This window comes from Arabidopsis thaliana, assembly GCF_000001735.4.
Source record: "Arabidopsis thaliana chromosome 1 sequence".
Classification (NCBI taxonomy): Eukaryota; Viridiplantae; Streptophyta; class Magnoliopsida; order Brassicales; family Brassicaceae; genus Arabidopsis; species Arabidopsis thaliana.
The window spans coordinates 19405266-19430281 of record NC_003070.9 but is presented as its reverse complement, the minus strand read 5'-3'; the positions used below and the strand labels follow the sequence as shown (position 1 = coordinate 19430281).

The following is a 25016-nucleotide window of genomic DNA, read 5'->3' as shown; positions in this document are numbered from 1 at the left end:
CTAATAAAGTCTTAATTTTTAGTTATCACGATTTAGCACATATCAATCTATAGATTTGATTTTTCTTTTATTAGTTCTTAAATTTTGATTTGAGACAGTAACTATTCAAATAGAATGCTATTGTAATCCAGAATCCGAAAGAAACGAATCAAAAAAAAAAAAAACGAGTCTTCATAGTAAAAATCGATTAACTAAAAAGGATGGAAACAAAAAAAAATTACTCAATGTAATTGAAATGAATGTATAATTTTGATACTTCCATTTTAATTAAATAAAACATAGAAAATGTTCTAATGTATTTTTAAAACCAAATGGACTCTTAGTTTGGTTTCTAGAGTTACAGTCAAATAAGATATATCAAGAATATAAAGGCTTAATAAGAGAATTTATATTTATGAAAAATCAAGTTTATATTAATAAAAATGAAATTTCTATTAAATTTCAAAATGAAAATTATTTATAAAGAAAGTTTCAGAGAAATAAGTGTATAATATTTTTTTTTATACATGAGTTAGCAGGGTAATTCATCCCCACTGGCCACTACCCATCACTCTATTAACCCTTTTTTAAATGGTGGTCCAAGTAGAGAGTAAAAGATATTTAAAATAATCGTTTAATTTTACATCAACTAGAAGTTCAGAAGTAATATTATATATGTGGGTCCATATCATTTTATAAAAAGTTTCATCATCGAAAACGACTATATGTTAGTGTATTGATAACAAAATCGTAATAGATGTAAAACTTATGATCGGAAAGCTAGATCCCTTCCATTCTTTCATCAAAATTAGTTACAATTTTTTTTTTAATTAGTTACAGTTCTCTTTAGGTATGCATCAATGGTTGTATTAAAAAAGATTATGTAAGTATTTTCGTGTTAAAAGTAAAAGATGAGGATGAATTCCAAGAAAACAATTGAATTTTATGCGTGTAAGTGTATCAAGTGAAAAATTGTATGCTTGCCCAATGTGTTTGTATCCATCTATGATCATAAAAAGTATAAATTTATATGAAAACTTTTTGACAAAATACTTCAATATAAAATTTTTGTACAAATTTAAATTCTTAATATGTAATATTTCAAAACACTATTATATAACATATTCACTGTAGCAAATATTTTAAAAGATACTAAGAGCAGGTCTATTGGAAGCACTTTGTGAGTTTTTTAGAAGAAACCTAAAGAAAAAAGATCAAAAATTAATTCAGAATGGTGATATTAAGCAAGGTTCGCACTTTGCTTTAGGTGTTTTTGGGTGTATAAGGTGCGATGACGTGGCATAATTTAATTGGGTGACATAATAAACAAAACAAGTTGCTTTTTTCTTTCTTGGTGATTTTTTTCTTTCATTCAATGTTCTTTCTCTCCTCTCTCTTTTCTTGTTTTTTCCGAAGATCAACCTCAATGGATCATCTTCTTCATCTCATGTTTTCTCAGTATGATGTATCCGATTTCGCACATCCTGAATCAGCTAGTTCTTCACAAGTAGTTTTCATATATTCTACAGACATGCCTTCAAATCTTGGTAATATGATGGTCACTCGAACCCGACTTCGTGATCGGACTAAGCATGAACACTTAAAAGCTGATTTGGTTGAACATATATGGCAAAAATTTGGTCAGAATCAAGCTTAATTCTAGTCGTCATTCAAGTTTTTCATTTAATATGTTTGTTTTGTTTTTATGTGATGTATGTTTACAATTTTAATATTTTTAATAATTATTATGTTTTGTAAAATAAAAAATATTATAATATTTTTTTTTGAATTTATTTTTTTAAGAAACCCGCTCAAGGATTCCACTATTGGACAACAAAAAATATAAGGATTCAACAAAAACTCTAAACTTTCATTTATTCAAAATCTAATAATAAAAAATTCTAAGGATTCCTTAAATAATATACTCCAATGGGGATGCTCTAATGATTAAATTTCTGTGTTGGGTTTCTTCCATACATTTATCCTTCATTCCTCTTACTGTATCATTTAATTTCTTCATAACTGCGGTTGTTCCTCTTCTAAGATTTTACCAAAACAAAGAAAAGCAAACATTCTTTAAGCAAACATTTTCAATGTCAATATTTTCGCTTGAAGTTTTTTCTTGTAGCAAAAAGTTAAAAACGCTGGAGCTTTGTGATTTCGAAACAACGAGAAGTAAAAAAATAACGTGCATTTGTTTTGTGTTCTTTTCCTTGTCCTTCGTCCAAATGCACGAACCCATGTCTTTGACTTTCAACTCTCGTGTCTTGATCTGTTCTCGCATTAGTCATTTCTACGGTCAATTACTATATCTTAAAATTATTCTATTTCCTGGACGTTTTATATTGTCGACATCTATAAACCAAATATTATATTATACATAAAAGTGATGTTACAAAGTATTTTGGTGGAAATGACTATTTAACAATGTCTTACAAACTATTTAAAAACTAGACATTCAAATTGTATAATTGTTTGGTAAGGAACAATTGGTCGATGATATTGATTTAACTTGTGATGGTACATAGTCTTACACAGTGCGTTGATACATATCCTAAAGATTTACTATTTCTAGTAGTTCATTTAATAATCCAATTCATTCAAATCTATTTAAATTATATGAATGTATATGTGTTGTAAGAATTGTCTAGAGATCCGTGGTTTTGCATGTATTTCCTGATTATACTATACAGTTCCATTTTGCAAGGGGTGCTTCGACATAAACGTAGTCATAAATATTGTTTCCAAAGTCGTTAATTTAGACATTCTTTGTGATTGATTAAGTTAATAAAAGGACGACAAAAAGATAAGAAGATTCTCTTTCTTGATGGGCTCTAATATCCTGAGTGTTGTCACTATAAAGTGTTTGGTAAAATGGATTTTCAATAATAAGATCAAATTGGAATATTAGTCAAACGACTCAAACCTAATTAATAATAAAGGGACCCTTAAAATTCAAATGGTGCAAAATGAGGCAAACACAGTGGATGACAACAAGAGAGAGTTGGTTAAGGATAAGTGTTACTCTTCTACACTAGCCCACACCACGTACATTGTTTTCTTTTTGTTATAAAAGTTTTTCACATACCACGTATATTATATGGGTTATATTGTTATACTTTTATTTATTTTTATATCTATATTAAGCTGATAAAAAAAATTCAAACTAATATGTTATTTAATTTCTATCATAGATAAAATATCAATACAAAGCTCAGTCTCACAAATATTTGTAAGGACATTAGCAAATGCAGAATGTAGAAATTATGGAAATTGCATTCTGTATACATGGAAGATTGCAAAATTAGGTGTCAGAAAAAACTACTGTTTGACTTTCTCTCTCTATCATGAAAATAATCTTATACCCATATACCATGTTTGCTCTTGACGTTAAATATTTTGTTACCTTTTAACAATAATGTTATCATCTTCCCATAATTATACAATCTTTGAAATCAAATCGTTAGTTCAGTAACTGGTAATTTGTTTATATCGTAAATAAGTATGATAATATATAAGTTATCGGTAAAACAATAAATTATCGGAGTAAATAAATAGGTTACTTTATAAGTTAGCTGATAACAGTTTTTTAACACGATAGATTTAAACATACATTGTATAAATTACACGTTAATATATATATATTATCCATTTATCAAATATTTTACCATGTTCATACAAATATTATTCCGATTTTTGTAAACTTATCGCGATATTATATTGTTTATGATGTGTAATCGGCATATTAACGTATCAAAATGAACAGTATTATCCGTATAATAACCATATTGTAGCTATGGCAATTTTGTAATTAATCCAAATATGAAAGATACTTTTGGTTAATATTTTCTTTCTCTTTCATACTTACCTAATTTTTAAATTATCTCTCCTATTTTCTTAATTTCCACTTCTTCTGAGTATATAAATTTAATTCACCCTAGAAATTATTGATTAAAATAAAGTTTGTATATAAGAAAAGAAACGTATACTTTTAGTGGTGATGTATGATGTATGAAACATTAAATGTCATCTAATTTATTCCTTCATTAGTTGAAGAATCTAGTTGCAGTTATTGCAACAAAAACTAGAATAGTTTGACCACAAAAACACACACTAGAATAATGATAATGGACGTAGACGAGCAAACCATGTTGAGAGTTGAGACTTGGAAAAAAGAAAGCGAGAAAATAAAAAGTTGCAAGAAGATTAATTAAAAAACATAAAGGAGAGAAAACAGAATGAAGTTTCAAAATGAGTAGTTTGAGATTGATTTTAGATTTTTGTTGGTTTTGCCAGAGACTTGACAATATGTTAAGATGGCACTGATATAACTTTTTGTGAAATTTTATGAGATTTCACCTTTTAATAAATAGAATGGCGGTTGATGAAGTAAGCATATTCATAGGTGTTGCTTCTCTTACTGTTTCAGTCTGGTGGTTCATAAACAAATTTACATACCTTGAAGCTGTTCCAACTTCCAACGTATGTCTTAGTTACTACTATCATACTATATTACTATGTATTGGAAAACTTTTGGTTAGAACCTGTTGGGAGGAAAGGGTTTATGTTCTGGTTCATTTTACGTGTACTAAGTACTTATAATTAAGATTAAAAGAAACATTTACAGCTTCACCCTCTGGTCGATGTATGTGGGCTGTGGGCATGTGGCCAATCTCTGAAGCGTTAGGTAGAGCAAATATAGAGTTGAGAGTTGCTTAAGTTAGTGAACGTGAATGACTAAAAAGATATGTTGCATTTAAATCGTATTGGGCCTCATCCCATCTAAAATATAGTAGGTGTAGGCCTTTTAGGTTAATTTGAATAAAATCAACCTTTTTGTAAGCAACATCGACGATTGTCACATTTTTCTCATACACATAGGTGTAATCTAGCTTTGAATGTTTTCTCATACACATAGGTGTAATCACCGTAATTATCATTTGTGAAGATATATGTTTTACCAAGTGGTTTGTATTGTCCATATATACTTTACCACTTTCATATTAACATATAATGTTTTTGTAAGTATTATACCATAAAGGATTGGTTTCTTAATATTATTAACAAAACGCAAAAATTCTTTTAAACGCAGGCGATTCCAATCCACAGCGTTGCGGTTAGAGTAGGATCAACACAAAGAGTAGTGATGGAGATCATAATCACATTCGCATTGGTCTACACTGTTTACGCCACAGCCATTGACTCCAACAATGGCACTCTCGGAACCATCGCTCCACTTGCTATCAGACTCATCGTTGGTGCTAACATTCTTGCAGCCGGCCCATTCTCTGGTGGTCCAATGAACCCTGGACGTTCTTTTGGATCATCTCTTGCCGTTGGAAATTTTTCAGGACATTAGGTTTATTGGATTGGTCCACTTATTGGTGGTGGACTTGCTGGAGTTATCTACTCCAACGCTTTTATCACCAAATCCAAGCCCGAAACCGTCAAATCATAACGCATTCCTCTTATTTCCTCTGCTTAAAATATCTTTTCATTATGAATGTTTTTAATATTTGGTTTTCTTGTGTTGTTTTAAATATTTGCTTGTTTGATGTGAGTGTATCCTTTTTCTTTGTGCTAATTTGTATGAATATCATCAATTGATTGGAGAAAAATAGAAAATACAAAACAAGAGTAGGACGGAAGCAGCATAAAAAACACTTTATAAAAACGCTAGAGAGAGGGGTCGAACCTCTGACCTTGTGGTTAACAGCCACACGCTCTAACCAACTGAGCTACTCCAGCTTGTTGTTTTCATTACCGAACACTAGTTTAATAATCATTAATTAGTCTTATTTTGACTAAGGCTCCTAAAACCCTTCTGGCGAAAGAGGAAAGAGTTTTGAGTTTTTTTTTTTCTATTTCTCCAGAGGGAGAGAGATGATAAACTCAATGCCCTATTTACACAAAAACCTACGCCTTCTTCGTCTCCTCTCTTCAAAGTCTTCTCCTTTCCCTCTTTCTCTCAGACCCTTTTCTCCACGATCCTTCTCTCTCTCAACCCTCTTCTCTTCTTCTTCATCATCGTCTTCAATGGAGAACAACGAAGCAACTAATGGCTCCAAGTCTTCTTCTAATTCATTCGTGTTCAATAAGCGAAGAGCTGAAGGATTTGACATAACCGATAAGAAAAAAAGGAATCTAGAACGCAAATCCCAAAAGCTTAATCCCACTAACACTATTGCTTACGCACAGGTCATCATCATAGACTTCTTCGTTTTTTTTTCCAATTTTGGATTCTTAATCTCTCACAATACTTAAAAATCCGATCTTTCAGATACTTGGAACTGGAATGGATACACAGGATACATCATCTTCTGTATTACTCTTCTTTGATAAGCAAAGATTCATCTTTAATGCTGGAGAGGTAAATTAAAATCGCTTACAGATTTTTCAGCAGTTTAAAGTTTGTTACTTGATCACTTACTTGTGAATTGAATGTGTTTTTTAGGGCTTGCAACGTTTTTGTACAGAACATAAGATTAAACTATCAAAGGTAAGTTTCCTCTGTTTTCTCTTTGTATGTGTGATGAGGTGAGTTTTAATTTTGATGATTTGGTGAATTTTTTTTTTACAGATAGATCATGTATTTTTGTCTCGTGTTTGCTCAGAGACAGCAGGAGGACTTCCAGGTTTGGTTCCAGCTGTGACTTTTCTCTTTGTTGCTTGACCTTTTTAGTTTATGGTGGGTGATGCTAAGTTTTTTCATGTTTTGATTTGAATAGGTCTTCTACTAACTCTAGCTGGTATTGGTGAAGAAGGGCTTTCGGTGAGTATTATTGACATATTTTTGTGTGTTTCTTCTTGTGTATGAAATTGCTGAAGTATTGTTTTTTTGTTACAAAGGTGAATGTATGGGGTCCTTCGGATCTTAACTATTTAGTTGATGCAATGAAGTCGTTTATTCCACGGGCAGCTATGGTTCATACACGGAGTTTTGGTCCCTCGAGTACTCCTGATCCTATTGTTCTTGTGAATGATGAAGTTGTGAAAATATCCGCCATTATCTTAAAACCGTGTCATTCTGAGGAAGACTCTGGCAACAAATCTGGCGATCTCTCAGTTGTATATGTATGTGAATTACCTGAAATATTGGGAAAATTTGACTTAGAGAAGGCTAAGAAGGTTTTTGGTGTTAAGCCTGGTCCAAAATATAGTAGACTTCAGTCCGGTGAATCAGTGAAGTCAGATGAAAGAGATATTACGGTATACCTGCGATTACCAATGACTGTTTTTTTCCTCTCTCTGAGTGGAGATATTGTATGAAATTGTAACTGACTGTTCATGCTTTGATCTTAGGTTCATCCAAGTGATGTTATGGGACCTTCACTCCCTGGTCCCATTGTTCTCCTTGTGGACTGTCCAACAGAGTCGCACGCTGCAGAACTGTTCTCACTTAAGTCTTTGGAGAGTTATTATTCATCTCCTGACGAGCAAACCATTGGAGCAAAGTTTGTAAATTGTATTATACATTTGAGCCCATCTTCTGTGACAAGTAGTCCTACTTACCAAAGCTGGATGAAGAAGTTTCATTTGACTCAACACATTCTTGCTGGCCATCAAAGGTTTCTCCCTCTTCTTATAATTGTTTCTCATCAAAAAACTGTTCGGTAAATTTGCTCCGTGCTTATGTTGCGTTTTGTGTATATTATTCAGGAAGAATATGGCTTTCCCAATTCTGAAAGCAAGTTCAAGAATCGCTGCCAGACTTAACTATCTATGCCCGCAGTTCTTTCCTGCTCCTGGATTTTGGCCTTCTCAACTTACCGATAACTCGATTATTGATCCCACTCCTTCGAACAAGGTTGCTTATTGCTTTTCTCATATTAAGTTGAGATAAGTTTGATTTGTCAAATCTAATTAAGTAAAGTTCTGTATTCTTATAGTGCTCAAGTTCAAATCTTGCTGAAAGCATTTCTGCTGAAAATCTCCTCAAGGTATTGTCATTCTCCAACACTTTCGGTTTTGACTTTTGAATCTATCTTTAGCTCTGTTAAATTTCTCTGTATATTGTTGGCAGTTCAATTTGCGTCCCGTGGCTATTCGTGGGATCGACAGATCGTGTATCCCTGCTCCACTAACATCCTCAGAAGTAGTGGATGAGCTACTTTCTGAAATTCCGGAGATAAAAGATAAAAGTGAAGAAATCAAGCAGTTCTGGAATAAACAACACAACAAGACAATCATCGAAAAGCTATGGCTGTCTGAGTGCAATACTGTTCTTCCAAACTGTCTTGAAAAGATTAGACGAGATGACATGGAGATTGTTATTCTAGGCACTGGTTCGTCTCAGCCTTCAAAATACCGAAACGTTAGTGCAATTTTTATTGACTTGTTCTCTAGAGGTAGTCTTCTCCTAGATTGTGGTGAAGGAACCTTGGGCCAGCTTAAAAGAAGATATGGTTTAGACGGTGCAGATGAGGCGGTTAGAAAGTTGAGATGTATATGGATCTCTCACATCCACGCTGATCACCATACAGGTCTTGCGAGGATTCTAGCTCTTAGGAGCAAGCTTTTGAAAGGAGTGACTCACGAGCCAGTGATTGTGGTGGGGCCGAGGCCGCTTAAACGCTTTCTTGATGCATATCAAAGACTTGAGGATTTAGATATGGAGTTTCTTGATTGTAGAAGCACCACAGCAACTTCTTGGGCTTCTTTAGAGAGTGGGGGCGAAGCTGAGGGTTCTTTGTTTACTCAAGGAAGTCCTATGCAGAGTGTCTTCAAAAGATCTGATATCTCGATGGATAATTCTTCGGTTTTGCTGTGTTTAAAGAATCTGAAGAAGGTTCTTAGCGAAATTGGATTGAATGATTTGATTAGTTTTCCTGTTGTACATTGTCCTCAAGCGTATGGTGTTGTTATCAAGGCAGCTGAAAGAGTAAATAGTGTTGGAGAACAAATCCTTGGATGGAAAATGGTTTATTCGGGCGACTCAAGACCTTGCCCTGAGACGGTCGAAGCATCACGAGATGCAACAATTCTTATACATGAGGTAAAAGTTGTTATTTAACACAATTCTACAAGTTAGATTTCGACATTCATAAACTGATTGTTTTTGACAGGCAACGTTTGAAGATGCGTTGATAGAAGAAGCTTTGGCGAAGAATCACAGCACGACTAAAGAAGCAATCGATGTGGGATCTGCGGCGAATGTGTATCGGATTGTTCTCACACATTTTAGCCAGAGATATCCGAAGATTCCAGTGATTGATGAGTCGCATATGCATAATACCTGCATTGCCTTTGATCTGATGAGTATAAACATGGCGGATTTGCATGTGCTTCCTAAGGTTTTGCCGTATTTCAAAACTCTTTTCAGAGATGAGATGGTTGAAGATGAGGATGCAGATGATGTTGCCATGGATGACTTAAAGGAAGAAGCTTTGTGATGACTTAAAACAGTGCAATAGATCTTCATTATTGTTCGTTTGCTCTCTTGTGGTTGAAAGAAAAGTAAAATGGAAAATTTTGAAATTTGGGCTATAGTTTTGACATATTAATTGTGTTAATTTAGCAATTGTTTTTCGGGAAAATCATATTTTTACCTTCAAAGTGTTATTGGTAGCGCTTTAAACCCAGAAAGAATTTCATTAATATTATGAACCACCAAAATAATTTTGCTAACACTTTAAATCTCCAAACTAGTTTTCATGTTTGCACCGCCACGAAAAATGATAAAACAATTAATTTAAGTTTTTTAATATGAATTTTTAAATTTAATTTAAATTTAATTAATTTATGAATTTAATTCTGAATTTATGATTAGTAAAAAGTAAAATAAAAAAAATAACAAGTCATCATCTTCGACTAATGGATTAAATGAGTTTGTCCAGTTTATAGTTTTTCTATAATCTAAATAGCTATCAAATACTGAATCACGTTTTTGACCCAAAAAAAATACGGAATTATGTTTTGGCGGAAATTACGAAATTATGTTTTTAGCGGAAAAATGCGGTAAAATTAATTTCATGGTTTTAATAGTTAAATCATGTTTACTTCGGTTTATTTAAATCGGTTTAGACATTTGATTCGGTTATCTTTGGTTTACACATTTGATTTAGATTGTTTACTTTCCATTGGTTTGGTTATAGTAACCCACTAATCCATTCTAATCTAACCCATATCAATCCAATTCATTAAACCCATTAACCCATTATCCATTAAGATCCAAATTCTCCACTCAATTAACCCATGGATTAGATTGGTTTGGATTGATCCATACACTCAATTTAATCCACTAAATCTCTAGTTTGTGTTCTTGATTTGGCCAATCCTTAACTAACCAAAATCCTAAATACCACAACGTAGTAATCCTTTCAATAACATAGATTGACTAATTCAAGAACACAAACTAAAAACTGGGCATGGATATGTAGAGTATGTGGAGAAGAGAGATTTTTTCTTAAAAGGATTTGGAGTTGCTTTCTCTAAATGTTTCTTTTGTTTCATTTTGTGAAGAAAAAGATGAAAGATTTGTGTTTACATTTTCATTTGAAGCATTATACTAGAACTAGTTTTTGCATCTATACAAATTTTATTCCTCTATAAGATAAGAAACCCCAAAATGTAAATGGAAAGAGAGAAAGGTAGTTGCTGAGGAAGCATCTTGTCTTAATCAGAGAGAAACTTTGTCAATTTTGGTGATCTTTCACTCTCTTTAGGAAGATGGATAGAGGAAAACATTGTATCTTTTGCTTCTCTCTAAATGCTATCGCGGATGCTGAATTATCACTAGAACTGAATCTTTTTGCTTTTCGTAGTTTGAATATGGCATTGGCTGCGAAAAGAGATTTAAACACAGAATGAGTTTACATAAAACTCTGGCTTGATGATCCAATGGAACAAGAGCATAAATGAAATGACTTACCACTCCGATGTTCCATTCTTGACTTCTGAATTCTTTGAAAGATTTTGCGTCCATTTCCTGATATTTTGGTATATAGATTTAGCATAAGTAGAACATTACTCAAAACCAAAACACATATAAGCAAAGCAAAATAAGCTTTATGTTTTGGTTAATGCAAGATATTACAAGGCAAAAGGAAGTTTACATTATGTCACTTACCATGCTATAAATCGGAGGAATAATTGTATTCTCTTTCGGTTTTAGTGTAGGCATTACCGAGAAACGCGGTGCCATATCCTGAGACCTGAAAGTCCAACTGCCAAAGTATATAGTTTGGAGCATTGTTAGTTCTTGACCAAAGCAAGAACAGCGAAATGTACTTGAAAAGTGGGATCATAACTTACCCAATATAGAGAAAAATGCAGAACTGAGCCCATTCTCGAATTAGTAGCCTGAGCCAATAGTTTTGTGAGGAGTTATCCATGTTCATGTAGATCTGCATAATTTAAAGTGAGTGTGAGTATAAACAATGTAGCAGTAAATTCAACATGATGTCAATCAAGAAAGATTTGGTCATACCACAGTTTCTGCCATTGCTACAATCTGCATAGCTCCTTGGAATTTTCTGAAACCATAAACATAAATAAAAACTCTTAGCAGATTATCTACTTCCATCAACCATCAAACCTGAGGGTAATGAAAAACGTACTTGAACATGATGTATTTAGCATATACAGCATCATGCATAGCTTGAACATTCTCATCTTCGATAAAACTCAGCTGTTCTCGTAACACCGCTAGATTTTGCGATATGTGATGGAATATAACATAGAATGAGATCATGTAGTTAAGTATCAGAAGCACCTGGAGGAGCAAAAAAAGATTGGTTCATTCATCATCTTGTAAGTAAGTAAAAGATTAGCTTTAATGAGTAGGTGAAAAAGGTAAAAACTCACTGCAAAATAAGGAACAGAAGCTCTGTATCCAACAAGAGTCAAATAAAAGACACAACCAAGTGAAGCTGTAGTTCTACGTTCGGTCAACGAGAGCCGTTCACAAGTGATGCAATAACCGTGAGAGATAAGTAAAAAAGACACAAATGAAGCTGTCTGAAACAGAACACCAGTCACATATACACCAAAAGACATCCATAGAGAGCAAATGTGATGGTGAAAACATGAATGCCTGCCACCAAATAACAGATTAATCAACTATAGAGACTTCGAAAACGATCTTTCGATAAAAAGGTTACTGAGAAATAATTTCTCAATATGACAAGGTAACATTAATGGAAACAATAACTTCACAAAGAGGACTTACCAAAAGAGGAAAGATAGTGTGAGCTGTAAGGCTTTGATTAATGGAACTGAAGCAAGAGTCCATTGTAAACTATTTGTCTGCTCTAAACAAAAACACAGAACCAAAATCAAATTGTGTTTCTTCCTTAATGAAAAACATAAAAGAGACAAATCAAAAACAGAATCGTCTGAATTCATGATTAAAACAATAAATCCCAAGTACCATTCTGCAAAAAAAATTGATTAAATTTTGAGTAATATTTGGAATTTGAGAAGAAGTTTCATAAACCCAAGAGTGAAAAATCCAAAATTTATCGAAATAAGATAGAGAAAAAATAGGAGATTTATTGACCTGAAAGTGGCGATTTTTGAAAGTGTTAACCGTCCAAGAACAAGCGGAGAAAGACCAGATCGTTAAAAAGGTTAAGTAGAGAATTGGGAGATGACGATATGAATCATCGACGCCATTGATGCCCTGAGATTCTTCCATTACAAAAGAGAAAGCTTTAATCTCAGAGAAGAACGAAGACAAAATTCTGTTTTTTTGATACTTACTTTTTTTTTGGAAGCTTCACATTTTTGTTGGGGTTTCTAATTCTATTTATGAATCTCTGTACTATTGACACTTGTCTTTTGCACTAATTAATCTTGGTTTTTTGGATAAACCAATTAATTGAGACTTAACTGCCCTTAGATCAATTCCACTAATATCTCCAACTAATTGCTTAGTTTCATTTAATGCAACTAAAATTTGTATACTCATAAAATAATCCGAATATTTGTATCATTTTTCTGTTTTCTATATAATAAAAATTGCTATTAAATTTTTAATAAATTATCCTGAATAAACTTTAAATCATAAACTAATTAATTTTAGTTTGTTTTGTATAATTAATAATAAATAAATGTGGTGTTTATTGTTTTGAACTTTTGAGTCGTCGGGAGAATAGGGGAGCATAAAAAGAAGGTGGAGAAGAGAGAGCAGACATGCGAACAAAATGGTCATTCAACTAACCCACTCTCTCCTTTTTGTCGTTGAGTTTTGATCACCAATACCCTTTTTTTTAATTTATGTAATTTTGTTGGTCGTTGTGACTTTTTCTTGATTTTGATATTTTATATGTTATGTATTATCTATGTAGTTCGTTGCTATAATTTCGTGGTGCAGTTTACCACTTAAATCATATGCTTATTTTGGTTGTTATAGAAAAAAAGGAACGTGGAAGACACTACAAATCAAATTAAAGTCAAAACATCAATTTCGTGGCATATGTAAAATAAAAAAATTGTAGGTTGATGATATATATTCGGACAAGTATCTGCAAGAAGATTAAAATATATAACGGGCAGAGAGAAAGATTCACGTAGGGAAAGATGCAAGCATGTCACTATTTCTTAAGAATGTTTATATGTAATCAACATTATCCATTTAGGTTTACTACAATCTACATTTAACAAATGTCTTTTTTTCCCATAACAATTAACAATGTTAATTTGATCAGAATAACATTTGATGTTAAATCTCAGCTATGCTAAACCTCTAAGTCTAAACACCTAACATCAGATCATCAAGTCGACGAGCTTTGAGATCATTAGAGAAAAGGATCTTGAAGCAAAGCAACAAGAACACCTCCATTTTGACTACAATAATGAATTTATTCCTAGTTTCATTTGGGTCAAGGGTCCGCTTGATTCTGACTTGCCGAACAGTGATATTCGTTCCATAACTATGGAAAAACATTTCTTTTATAAGATTTAGCATCTGACGAAAGATCTGATCCATCTTCCAAAGTATACAGGCCATAATGTAGATACACCAGAAGCTAAATCTTGAAAAAGCAGAGAGATTGCTTCACTAATTTGGCAGTTGCATGAACCGAAGCAAGCAATCAACTATAACCAGTAGAAAAATCTCCTGCAAATATAGCAATCTTTTTTTGTTATGAGTAAAAAAACAAACGAAATTAATCATTCTATTTTTCCAAATAGAACAATCAGTGGACAGATTGAATATCAGTGACCTATATAGCCTATATGAAACAAGTCCACCAATTGCAACAGCCGTGATACATAATGGACTGGGCTGAATTTAGGCCCGATATGAAGATAGCGGTCCAACGTTTAATTAAAACAGTCAATTCTACACTTTTTTGTGTGTACGTACTCTATAATGAAAATATATTGGTAATTGAAAAAGTTAAGACTTGAATTGAAACCACTTAAAGAAGAATTGAATTCATCATGATGAACAATTCAAATCAGTAGTATAATACAATTCTTTTACAGGCATTATTGGGAAAATGAAGGAATAGTACTAGTTAAATTAAAATATTTGAAAGAGAGTTGACAAAATAAAAGAAAGAAATTTGAGAATAGAGAAAAAGAAAGAAGGAAAGAAAGAAAGTGAAGCTTCAGCTTTAAGACGGAGGAGACGCATGCAAAGAAGGTAATGATGTTGTCTCTGTCTCCTACGCAGACCTCTCTCCCACGCCTTTTGTTATTTTTTATACGCCTCTGACCTTCCCCATTCCTTCTTACCTTTATTACCCTCCTATTCACTCTTTTACCACTCGTTTACTACTAGTTAAAACTTAGAAGTAGTAATATTTATTGGTATAAACCTCATTAATTTCATATTGTGGGCATAAATGTAGGAGTATAAGATTAGCATCCGTTAGAGATTAGTCACAAACATTACAACATTAAACGTTAACATTATCTATGTTGTTTTCCATGATTAGATCGAAGAAATTGCATGACCATATCAATGTGCTGTTAGTTCAGTGATAAATCTTTTAGGTGGAAGTGCTGAGTTCGAAACATATTGGGATGAATCTCTTTTCCATAAAAGATGAATTTAACCGAGTGTTTTTGAGTCTGAATTTTCAAATATTAAAAAAAAAAAGAAAATTGCATGACCATAATTTTTTTATTTATAAATATAAAAACTATAGTATAATAAAAAAACTATAGTATAACAATAGGTAATTTTCACAAATAGCAAAAAAATAAAATTTATTACACTAGTATAAGCATTTGATTGCCTTTCTCTTCAATTTGACTGCCTTTTTCTCGTTTACAATTTTCACTGATTATATATTTGAGAATGTTTTAAGCTTTAATTAACCTTTTTTTAACCTTTTGGAACAATTTTTTTGACAATTATACCTATTTAGACCATTTTCGTAGAGTAAACAAGAGAAATTTGGTTTTCCCTCGAGGTGTTGTTGTTTGTTGGTTTATGAAATTGAAATGTGCCAATCATAAAAAAAAACAAAAGAAAATGCCAACGAAAAAGCTAATTTCACAAACGCAACAGCACTATCAAATCACATTATTAAAATAATATTATTATTTTAAGGCCAAAAAAAAAAATCAAAGTTGCCATGAACGAGCTAGAGGAAAAAAAACACACAAAGTAGATAACATCTAAAAACAACAAAACAGTACAGTAGCTCCATGATTCGTTTTCTACATACATCTCTTCTTCATCCTCTCTTCTACTTTCCTCTTTCCTCTTTCCTTCTTCGAATAAATTTCTAGGGTTTTTCTTTTCTCTAAAGTTTTCATTTTTATTTCAATGAGAGCTCGAAGAAGGAGAATATGGGTTTGAGAACTGATAATATTATGGCTTCGTTTCGAGGTGGAATCGGGGTTTCTAATGGCTGAGTCAACTCGGTGATTCTGTGTTATAGTCACGAGCAAATATAAAAAAGTTTGTAACTTTCTTGTTTTTTTAGGTGTGTGTGTTCAGAGAAAAGGTCGAATCTTTTTTCGGTGTTTGTAAAAGGGAAAGTTGTAATCTTAAAGTCTGTTTTTCTTTCTTGTGTTTTGGTATTTAGCTCATAAAAGCCGAGGAGTAATATAAAGGATAGGTTTTGTCTTTGTGTGCCCTTTTGAGATTGCATGAAGAAAAAAAGCCTCTAGTGTGTTTTGAAGGAAACAGAATTCGATATTTATGCGGTAATGTGATTTGTGAAGCTACTCCAAGTGCTTAGGATTTGAGATGGCTTAGATTTGGTAGTTGTTCAAGCTGTGGAGTTTGTGGTGGACTAAGAAGCTCTCTGTCTCCTTTGTTTAGTATGTTGTGGTTATCTTCTGTTTAGAAGGATTTAGTTATTCATCTGGAGGGGGTAGTAGGGTCATTTGTGAGATTCTGTGATTGTGAAATAAGAAGAGTTTTGCTGAGGAGTAATGGCAATGTCTTGCAAGGATGGTAAGTTGGGATGTTTGGATAATGGGAAGTATGTGAGGTATACACCTGAACAAGTTGAAGCACTTGAGAGGCTTTATCATGACTGTCCTAAACCGAGTTCTATTCGCCGTCAGCAGTTGATCAGAGAGTGTCCTATTCTCTCTAACATTGAGCCTAAACAGATCAAAGTGTGGTTTCAGAACCGAAGGTAATAACAATGTTCCTTGCTTGGGAATTGTAGTGAATGGAAGTTTCTGTGGTGTTCTCTCTATCTACTTGATCTAATCTTTGTTTTGTGTTTCTGTTATGAACTTTAGATGTAGAGAGAAACAAAGGAAAGAGGCTTCACGGCTTCAAGCTGTGAATCGGAAGTTGACGGCAATGAACAAGCTCTTGATGGAGGAGAATGACAGGTTGCAGAAGCAAGTGTCACAGCTGGTCCATGAAAACAGCTACTTCCGTCAACATACTCCAAATGTGAGGATTCTACTCCTGCAATATCTTCATTTTTCTTATCTTAATAATCACTAGAATGTTTTCTTTAAGAATAATAATATCCTTTTAATGGTATGTGTATCGATTTGTCTTTTTTTTTCAGCCTTCACTCCCAGCTAAAGACACAAGCTGTGAATCGGTGGTGACGAGTGGTCAGCACCAATTGGCATCTCAAAATCCTCAGAGAGATGCTAGTCCTGCAGGGTTGGTTCTTTAATTGGAATATGGTTACTCTGTTAGTTAAAAACTACACTTTTGTCATATTTTTCTGAGATTCATTGATACATGTTATGTTTTCAGACTTTTGTCCATTGCAGAAGAAACTTTAGCAGAGTTTCTTTCAAAGGCAACTGGAACCGCTGTTGAGTGGGTTCAGATGCCTGGAATGAAGGTATTTTATTCCTCTAGTTTTGTTTTTGTTAATTGGATATAGTTATTCTGCTTTTTCCTCAATGGTTGTTTTTGTATTTTCCGTAACAGCCTGGTCCGGATTCCATTGGAATCATCGCTATTTCTCATGGTTGCACTGGTGTGGCAGCACGCGCCTGTGGCCTAGTGGGTCTTGAGCCTACAAGGGTGCGTTTATAGAATCATTCTCATCGCTGATTTATACAATCTTATACTACTCTACATGTGTCTACATATGTAACAACATTCATCTGTTTTCACTATTTTACAGGTTGCAGAGATTGTCAAGGATCGTCCTTCGTGGTTCCGCGAATGTCGAGCTGTTGAAGTTATGAACGTGTTGCCAACTGCCAATGGTGGAACCGTTGAGCTGCTTTATATGCAGGTTAGTTTTAAACCATAAGTGCTACACAGTTAGAATTATTTTTCTAAAGTTGAAAATAGTAACCATCATCCTCTTCGTAATTGCAGCTCTATGCACCAACTACATTGGCCCCACCACGCGATTTCTGGCTGTTACGTTACACCTCTGTTTTAGAAGATGGCAGCCTTGTGGTATGTAGCTTTTCTTTTCTGTCAGTGTTCTTATTCATGTTGATCCATTTCACAAGGTTTAAGAAATCTTATAGGTGTGCGAGAGATCTCTTAAGAGCACTCAAAATGGTCCTAGTATGCCACTGGTTCAGAATTTTGTGAGAGCAGAGATGCTTTCCAGTGGGTACTTGATACGGCCTTGTGATGGTGGTGGCTCAATCATACACATAGTGGATCATATGGATTTGGAGGTAACGAGCCTCACTCTGCACCAATTCTAATGGTCTTGGAAATGTTAACCAAACTGTTTGGATATTTGTTCACTTAAATAGGCTTGTAGCGTGCCTGAGGTCTTGCGCCCGCTCTATGAGTCACCCAAAGTACTTGCACAGAAGACAACAATGGCGGTATGTTAATTAAACTCATTTATTCCCTAAAGCTCATTCTGATATTGAAACTACTGTTCTCAAATGATGCATACAAATCGAATTTGTCTCAAAGGCACTGCGTCAGCTCAAGCAAATAGCTCAGGAGGTTACTCAGACTAATAGTAGTGTTAATGGGTGGGGACGGCGTCCTGCTGCCTTAAGAGCTCTCAGCCAGAGGCTAAGCAGGTTTATATACAATTACGATTTGCCTCTTCTTATTGGTGGGTTTGTGTCCTTTATATTTGCCTCTTCTTATAAAATTTTTCCCTACAGAGGCTTCAATGAAGCTGTAAATGGTTTCACTGATGAAGGATGGTCAGTGATAGGAGATAGCATGGATGATGTCACAATCACTGTAAACTCTTCTCCAGACAAGCTAATGGGTCTAAATCTTACATTTGCCAATGGCTTTGCTCCTGTAAGCAATGTTGTTTTATGCGCAAAAGCATCAATGCTTTTACAGGTCAGTGCACCATTTTTTTTATAGATCAACTGATGATTGTTTCAACACTTTTTCACCTTCTTTTTATGGGATTTTGCACCTACAGAATGTTCCTCCGGCGATCCTGCTTCGGTTTCTGAGGGAGCATAGGTCAGAATGGGCTGACAACAACATTGATGCGTATCTAGCAGCAGCAGTTAAAGTAGGGCCTTGTAGTGCCCGAGTTGGAGGATTTGGAGGGCAGGTTATACTTCCACTTGCTCATACTATTGAGCATGAAGAGGTTAGTTTAATTTTCTTCGATGAACTTAATGTTTTTCTTTTATCTCCATAATATAAGTTGAATAATGGTTGGTTTTTTTTCATTCAGTTTATGGAAGTCATCAAATTGGAAGGTCTTGGTCATTCCCCTGAAGATGCAATCGTTCCAAGAGATATCTTCCTTCTTCAAGTAAGTACTTTAGGTTGTCTATTTTGCATAAGGTTTTAATGTTGGTCTCTAGTACCTGAAATAATTTTTTTTTTGGTTATTAGCTTTGTAGCGGAATGGATGAAAATGCTGTAGGAACCTGTGCGGAACTTATATTTGCTCCAATCGATGCTTCGTTTGCGGATGATGCACCTCTGCTTCCTTCTGGTTTTCGTATTATCCCTCTTGATTCCGCAAAGGTAAATAAAAGTTATGTTTTCTGTCCAAGTCTTCTATTATTCAGATTCTTAAGCTTTTCTTGAACCAAAAAAGCAGGAAGTATCTAGCCCAAACCGAACCTTGGATCTTGCTTCGGCACTGGAAATTGGTTCAGCTGGAACAAAAGCCTCAACTGATCAATCAGGAAACTCCACATGTGCAAGATCTGTGATGACAATAGCATTTGAGTTTGGTATCGAGAGCCATATGCAAGAACATGTAGCATCCATGGCTAGGCAGTATGTTCGAGGTATCATATCATCGGTGCAGAGAGTAGCATTGGCTCTTTCTCCTTCTCATATCAGCTCACAAGTTGGTCTACGCACTCCTTTGGGTACTCCTGAAGCCCAAACACTTGCTCGTTGGATTTGCCAGAGTTACAGGTATAAACCAAACTATCAAATATGTTCTAATTTTCCCACCAAATCAACAATGTTTAGTTTACTAAGATGACTCATTTACCCATTGATAATAGGGGCTACATGGGTGTTGAGCTACTTAAATCAAACAGTGACGGCAATGAATCTATTCTTAAGAATCTTTGGCATCACACTGATGCTATAATCTGCTGCTCAATGAAGGTAACAAACACAATGTTAAACACATAAATGTGTATTCGATAGGAGTACTTGACTCGTGTATTCGCTGATCTGTTTTGGGATTTGAACATCGGTTAGGCCTTGCCCGTCTTCACATTTGCAAACCAGGCGGGACTTGACATGCTGGAGACTACATTAGTTGCTCTTCAAGACATCTCTTTAGAGAAGATATTTGATGACAATGGAAGAAAGACTCTTTGCTCTGAGTTCCCACAGATCATGCAACAGGTTCTTAGAAACATTTTCTGATCTTCATTCTTATCACATATGTTTAGTTTTATCGACTTACTAGGATCTATTTTTTCAGGGCTTCGCGTGCCTTCAAGGCGGGATATGTCTCTCAAGCATGGGGAGACCAGTTTCGTATGAGAGAGCAGTTGCTTGGAAAGTACTCAATGAAGAAGAAAATGCTCATTGCATCTGCTTTGTGTTCATCAATTGGTCCTTTGTGTGAGATTTATTGTATTTTGTATTTTCAGACTAAGCTTTTGCCTTTTGGCTGTATTGTAAAACGGTCATGTTGTTGTTGTTGTTGTTGTTGTTCTTGATGTTGCTGTGAACACGTAAAACAGTGTTTTGTTTCAAAACTCAAGAAATGCTTGCTTAATTTGTAGTTTGATTAAGAGTGATAATGATGATCTTTTTCTTTTCTTGTTATTAGTACATTTTAGCTTTCTAAAGTTTTATTCGACTTCTTTACAAAGAAATTTTGCCCATCACACAATTTATCTTTTTTCCTTTCCTAAAATGTATGACAATCATTACACTCAACCATGACCATCTCTATCTGGTGTAGGTTTCCACAGCGACAAATTGGATTGTTTAGGATAAGGTTGAGAATTTTTTTTCTTATAAAGAAAAATAACCAGAGAGATATTAAAATCTAGACTTATCTTTGGAAGTTCTGAAGAATTCGATATTTATGGTGTTTATAGGCTAACTCTATAATTTTGAGCTATTCATTTTTGCTTGAGTGAACCATAAAGTTGGTTCCATACTTCCATGTCTATGAAAACTTGACGAAATGAAAATTTCAAAACACGGAAATAATTCAATTTCAATCAAAGGAAAAACAACATTAATGTCGGCCATTAGTTTAGGATGAATATTGTGTGCCAATAATAGAAAAAGAGTTATTTGTTTTTAATTTGAAACTCAATATCCTCATAAAGATATTAAGAAAAGGATGCAGCAATTATTTAACACATAAAGCAAGACCTATAAAATCCGTATATAGATATTATGGCTATCATACATAGTGCAATCTAAAGTACAAAAAAAAGTTGATATTTAAGAGTTTATTATAGCTCTCTTCCACCTTAAATTGTATTTTTGTTTCTACTTTTCCATTATTTGAGTTGAGTAATATTATCTGAGTCTTACCAGTGGTTACATGTTTGTACGTATTCAGAAAAATTCGTGATTAGATGTTTGTTTTAATGATCGTATGATAATGACATATTGACATAGTAGGCATGTCGATTTGATACCGTATGAATCAGAATCCCTAAGCCTACCTAACTTGATTACATCTAAATATCCTAAAAAATATATTAGATTTTGTATAGCTATCGTAATTTCATTCTTAGAACAATTCATGCATATTGCATGCGGACGTTGACACTAACTTGCTAGATGCATGCAAACGATTCACTTCGATTCAATATTAATTTATTCGAGTATTAGTTCAATTTCATTCATGGTAACTCATTGTGAACACACTGAATGGTTATATATTTTTACCCGATTCTCATTTATTAAAAATTATATATATCGGAATATCGGATAAAACCTTGCAAGAAAACTACTTAGTACTTACCCTAGAATCTTGATTATTTCTAATTTTAATCAGAGGCTGCAATAATTCCTACATAGCTAGTGTTTTTTCTTCTTCTTTAAAACCATGAAATCTAAGATACAACAATTGGTCCTTGTTCATTATATTTGTTTTTCTTTTAAAGTTACATGGATGCAATAATTATGCTCCAATAGTAATACATAAGCTTTTGCTTTGTCTTTCAAATCTTTTTATAATCTTTGCACGTTTTAGTACCACTCTCTCTCTCTCTCTTTCGTCCTTTATAAACCCCTCACATTTCTTCTCCTTAGCTCATAAGTAATCAAATTCCAAAAAAAATAAAATAATACAAATCTCTCTTTTTCTCTCTAAAAAATCTTGATATGGATCAAAACGTACCAATAAGCAAGAAGCTATGGAACATCGTACGTTTTCTCTTGTACATGATCCGCAAAGGCGTCTCAAAAAACAAACTCATCGCTGACTTCAACGCCACTCTCAAACGTGGCAAGAACCTCATGTTCCACCAACGTCGTCGTGTCCACGCCGGTTCCACCGCCTCAGCCGCTCTAAACGCTACTTCAGCCACCGCGTCATCGCGACAAGAGTACGAGTTTAGCTGCAGCAACACTCCAAACTATTCATTCCCTTTCTCTAATATGGCTTTCATGAGGAAAAAGAGTCACAATAATCTCTTCACGTGTGGTCAAACGCCTCAGACGCTTGACGACGACGTAGCCGCCGCTAGAGCCGTTCTTGAGCTTCTTAACGGCGTTGGAGAGAAAGGAAACGTCACGCCGGCAGATTTAACGGTGGCTTTGTCTCCTTATTTCCCCGGTTTTGGACAGACTCCATTGGTTAGACCGTTAAGAGTAACGGACTCACCGTTTCCGTTAACGCCGGAAAATGGTGATGTGGCTAATGGACACGTTGACAAAGCAGCTGATGATTTTATAAAGAAGTTTTATAAGAACTTGAATCAGCAGAAAAAAATGATTGAGTTCAGCTAAATATTAATCCGAATTGTGTGTATCTTCGTCATATTTCTCTTCTTCCTTAAATATTTTTTTACCCTTTTTTCTTTCTTTCTTTTTTTTCTCTCGTTTTGTGCTGATTAAAATCCAAAGATGTAATGATATTTTGGGGGGTTTTTATTTTCGATTCCTAACACAATTGGATATTATGAATAAAAAAATATCATCGGTTCTATTAGTAAAATATGTATTGTTATGTGGAATTTGCAGTGACGAAAGCAAAGTTAATCCTAATGAAAATTAATCAATCTCTGAATCAACAAACTTTCATAACGACACCAAAATTTGTTGCAATTAAACTAGTAATTGTATTTTCTAATGAAAACTTTTTTTTCCCACTATCCATTATGTTACACACTTCAACAAGAGATCTCTCTAGCTTTAACTTAAAAGTAGTAAATTTAAAACTATCTAACACTTTGAAATGAAGTTATAAGCAATTTTTTATTAATTAAATGTGATGACTGTAATATCTTTATCTACTATATATAATTTAAATACTTATATTTCAATAAAAACAGATATGAATCCAATAATATTTTTATTGAATAGCCTGATGACATACTAAAAATTTCAAAATTTATTTTTGTAAGTGACAATCATTATAACGATATGCAAAAATTTATTCTTATTTTATCATATGACTTTAAATTTGATTTTGTATCTGTTTTGTTGTCTCAAATAAAGACATATATAGGTACATGTGTATTATTCTCCGTATCGTCCTTTCATTAGTATCTACCATTTCGTACGGCTTGAATCTTATTAGGGTTTTAATCAATTGCTTGTAATGACCCCAAAATAGACCCAAGAGGTTTACATTTTCTTATTTGCAGATTACTTTATTACATCTCTATATATTTTTGTTTTTAACCACCTCGAGTTTACAATCTCATACAAAAGCCCGAATTTTTGTATAATGATTATATGAAGTTTACGGTAGTTTAATATTTGCAGAATCACTTTAAATAAACATTAACGCACTGAAAACATGCTAAGAAATTTTTTCTTGTTGTAATATATTTTGATATACACCTTTAGTGAAATGAAACATGAAGTTATAAAGAGGACATTGCAAGCTGTTTGGCTCTTTCCCTAAAGCAAAAGAGAGAAAAGTGCTTTGGTTTCCAGCTTTTTTTCTTTAATTTCCTTTTACATCTTTTAATTTTCTTAATAATATATTCACAAGTTTGAGTTCCTAGTCATAGCAATAAGCCAATTACGTATCAAAACAACAACTCTACCACTACCAAGAAAAAAGCTTATATATGACAGAGTCAATAAAAACTTCTGTAGTAAGTCACTATTTTTCATCTTTTTAGATTCTAAAAATCCAGAATGAAGATCAAGGTTCTAAGAAATTCTTTCCTTAGTTGGGAAATAAAAGTGATTAAGACAAGTATACAATTATACATGTGTTTGATACAAAAACATCATCTATAAAGTTCGGTCCGGTCCTAAGATGACTATAAGATTTTCCGAGTTTTTACGAGTATATTTTTGAGAAAAAAACATAATTATAAGTTTTTAAAATCTCTTAAAAATAATGAATATATGTATAAAATGAGCCAATGAAACCACACTAATATTCATCAAACACAACTTAATTTAAAATAAAAGTTTAAAACCGAATAAATTGTTTAAAACTATACCAAATAAAACATAAAACACAATATTTCAAACTACATTATGTTGTAGAGCCAATATTTGAATCCGCTTTAATGCATTCTAAAATCTTCGTCTGCTTCAATATATTTTAATCACTGTAAAATGTTTTTGGAGAAAGAACGTTTTATTATTAATGCTAATTGAAGATTATATATGCTGTCCTAATCGTTTATGTATATTATACCTTTTTATATATTCGATATAAATTAGCTAAAACTATTTTCTAAAATGGGGATGGTGGAGACCATAGAAACACAAAACACAATATTAGCTAAAACTATTTTCTAAATTGTTTAAAACTATACCAAATAAAACATAAAACACAATATTTCAAACTACATTATGTTGTAGAGCCAATATTTGAATCCGCTTTAATGCATTCTAAAATCTTCGTCTGCTTCAATATATTTTAATCACTGTAAAATGTTTTTGGAGAAAGAACGTTTTATTATTAATGCTAATTGAAGATTATATATGCTGTCCTAATCGTTTATGTATATTATACCTTTTTATATATTCGATATAAATTAGCTAAAACTATTTTCTAAAATGGGGATGGTGGAGACCATAGAGTACCAATAGAGAAGAGCTATCAGAAGTT

General features: G+C 33.4%; 5 protein-coding genes, 1 long non-coding RNA gene and 2 other non-coding genes across 10 annotated transcripts; 6 read left to right on the top strand and 2 right to left on the bottom strand.

The window, feature by feature from the left end:
* The first annotated feature begins 4 nt into the window (after window positions 1-4).
* MIR406 lies at window positions 5-204 on the top strand. The gene has a single exon (NR_139860.1). It is a non-coding gene; the product is annotated as a microRNA ath-MIR406 precursor (primary transcript).
* Window positions 205-1901: 1697 nt separating this feature from the next.
* On the top strand, window positions 1902-2203 carry AT1G07787. The gene has a single exon (NR_139311.1). It is a non-coding gene; the product is annotated as an other RNA (long non-coding RNA).
* Window positions 2204-4353: 2150 nt separating this feature from the next.
* AT1G52180 (Aquaporin-like superfamily protein) lies at window positions 4354-5338 on the top strand (the record flags this gene model as incomplete). The annotated part of the gene is made up of 2 exons (NM_104098.1): window positions 4354-4461; window positions 5072-5338. The coding sequence occupies 2 exons, from the start codon at window positions 4354-4356 to the stop codon at window positions 5336-5338; spliced, it is 375 nt and encodes a 124-aa protein (NP_175629.1).
* A 315-nt stretch (window positions 5339-5653) lies between these two features.
* Window positions 5654-5727, bottom strand: AT1G52170. The gene has a single exon. It is a non-coding gene; the product is annotated as a tRNA-Asn (tRNA).
* An 80-nt stretch (window positions 5728-5807) lies between these two features.
* On the top strand, window positions 5808-9567 carry TRZ3 (tRNAse Z3). The gene is made up of 11 exons (NM_104097.6): window positions 5808-6177; window positions 6260-6349; window positions 6434-6478; window positions 6560-6614; window positions 6708-6751; window positions 6829-7188; window positions 7282-7547; window positions 7639-7786; window positions 7869-7919; window positions 8003-8974; window positions 9045-9567. The coding sequence occupies exons 1-11, from the start codon at window positions 5863-5865 to the stop codon at window positions 9369-9371; spliced, it is 2673 nt and encodes an 890-aa protein (NP_175628.2). The 5' UTR covers window positions 5808-5862; the 3' UTR covers window positions 9372-9567.
* Window positions 9568-10407: 840 nt separating this feature from the next.
* On the bottom strand, window positions 10408-12848 carry AT1G52155 (uncharacterized protein). The gene is made up of 9 exons (NM_148579.4): window positions 12479-12848; window positions 12149-12225; window positions 11785-12013; window positions 11538-11692; window positions 11408-11453; window positions 11233-11324; window positions 11048-11144; window positions 10850-10906; window positions 10408-10759 (listed from the first exon to the last, which is right to left on the bottom strand). Exons 1-9 carry the CDS (start codon window positions 12614-12616, stop codon window positions 10691-10693), a joined length of 960 nt encoding a protein of 319 aa, NP_683420.3. The 5' UTR covers window positions 12617-12848; the 3' UTR covers window positions 10408-10690.
* A 2669-nt stretch (window positions 12849-15517) lies between these two features.
* ATHB-15 (Homeobox-leucine zipper family protein / lipid-binding START domain-containing protein) lies at window positions 15518-20594 on the top strand. 3 transcript variants are annotated; one of them, NM_104096.3, is made up of 18 exons: window positions 15518-16529; window positions 16639-16798; window positions 16920-17020; window positions 17117-17207; window positions 17297-17392; window positions 17496-17609; window positions 17696-17779; window positions 17854-18009; window positions 18091-18165; window positions 18260-18372; window positions 18460-18649; window positions 18735-18911; window positions 18999-19079; window positions 19163-19297; window positions 19374-19699; window positions 19792-19897; window positions 19994-20143; window positions 20223-20594. In NM_104096.3, exons 1-18 carry the CDS (start codon window positions 16321-16323, stop codon window positions 20367-20369), a joined length of 2511 nt encoding a protein of 836 aa, NP_175627.1. In that variant the 5' UTR covers window positions 15518-16320; the 3' UTR covers window positions 20370-20594. The 3 variants fall into 3 exon arrangements, with proteins under 3 accessions (NP_175627.1, NP_001077702.1, NP_849795.1); NM_179464.1 differs by having other exon boundaries at window positions 15604-16529; window positions 19371-19699; window positions 20223-20571; NM_001084233.2 differs by having other exon boundaries at window positions 19994-20594.
* A 1368-nt stretch (window positions 20595-21962) lies between these two features.
* On the top strand, window positions 21963-23023 carry AT1G52140 (Avr9/Cf-9 rapidly elicited protein). The gene has a single exon (NM_104095.3). The coding sequence runs from the start codon at window positions 22097-22099 to the stop codon at window positions 22721-22723; it is 627 nt and encodes a 208-aa protein (NP_564601.1). The 5' UTR covers window positions 21963-22096; the 3' UTR covers window positions 22724-23023.
* The last annotated feature ends 1993 nt before the right edge of the window (window positions 23024-25016 follow it).

What these genes read in the sequence shown, in the direction of transcription:
- TRZ3 (NM_104097.6), top strand. Translation starts at nt 5,863, where the DNA reads ATGATAAACTCAATGCCCTATTTACACAAAAACCTACGCCTTCTTCGT. An exon ending in TCATCTTTAATGCTGGAGAG is followed by an intron (nt 6,350 to 6,433) that starts GTAAATTAAAAT and finishes TGTGTTTTTTAG; the next exon opens with GGCTTGCAACGTTTTTGTAC. An exon ending in TTGGTGAAGAAGGGCTTTCG is followed by an intron (nt 6,752 to 6,828) that starts GTGAGTATTATT and finishes TTTGTTACAAAG; the next exon opens with GTGAATGTATGGGGTCCTTC.
- AT1G52155 (NM_148579.4), bottom strand. Translation starts at nt 12,616, where the DNA reads ATGGAAGAATCTCAGGGCATCAATGGCGTCGATGATTCATATCGTCAT. An exon ending in GCTAAATACATCATGTTCAA is followed by an intron (nt 11,454 to 11,537) that starts GTACGTTTTTCA and finishes TTATGGTTTCAG; the next exon opens with AAAATTCCAAGGAGCTATGC. An exon ending in TGCATTTTTCTCTATATTGG is followed by an intron (nt 11,145 to 11,232) that starts GTAAGTTATGAT and finishes ATACTTTGGCAG; the next exon opens with TTGGACTTTCAGGTCTCAGG.
- ATHB-15 (NM_179464.1), top strand. Translation starts at nt 16,321, where the DNA reads ATGGCAATGTCTTGCAAGGATGGTAAGTTGGGATGTTTGGATAATGGG. An exon ending in TGGATCATATGGATTTGGAG is followed by an intron (nt 18,010 to 18,090) that starts GTAACGAGCCTC and finishes TCACTTAAATAG; the next exon opens with GCTTGTAGCGTGCCTGAGGT. An exon ending in CACAGAAGACAACAATGGCG is followed by an intron (nt 18,166 to 18,259) that starts GTATGTTAATTA and finishes TTTGTCTCAAAG; the next exon opens with GCACTGCGTCAGCTCAAGCA.
- AT1G52140 (NM_104095.3), top strand. Translation starts at nt 22,097, where the DNA reads ATGGATCAAAACGTACCAATAAGCAAGAAGCTATGGAACATCGTACGT.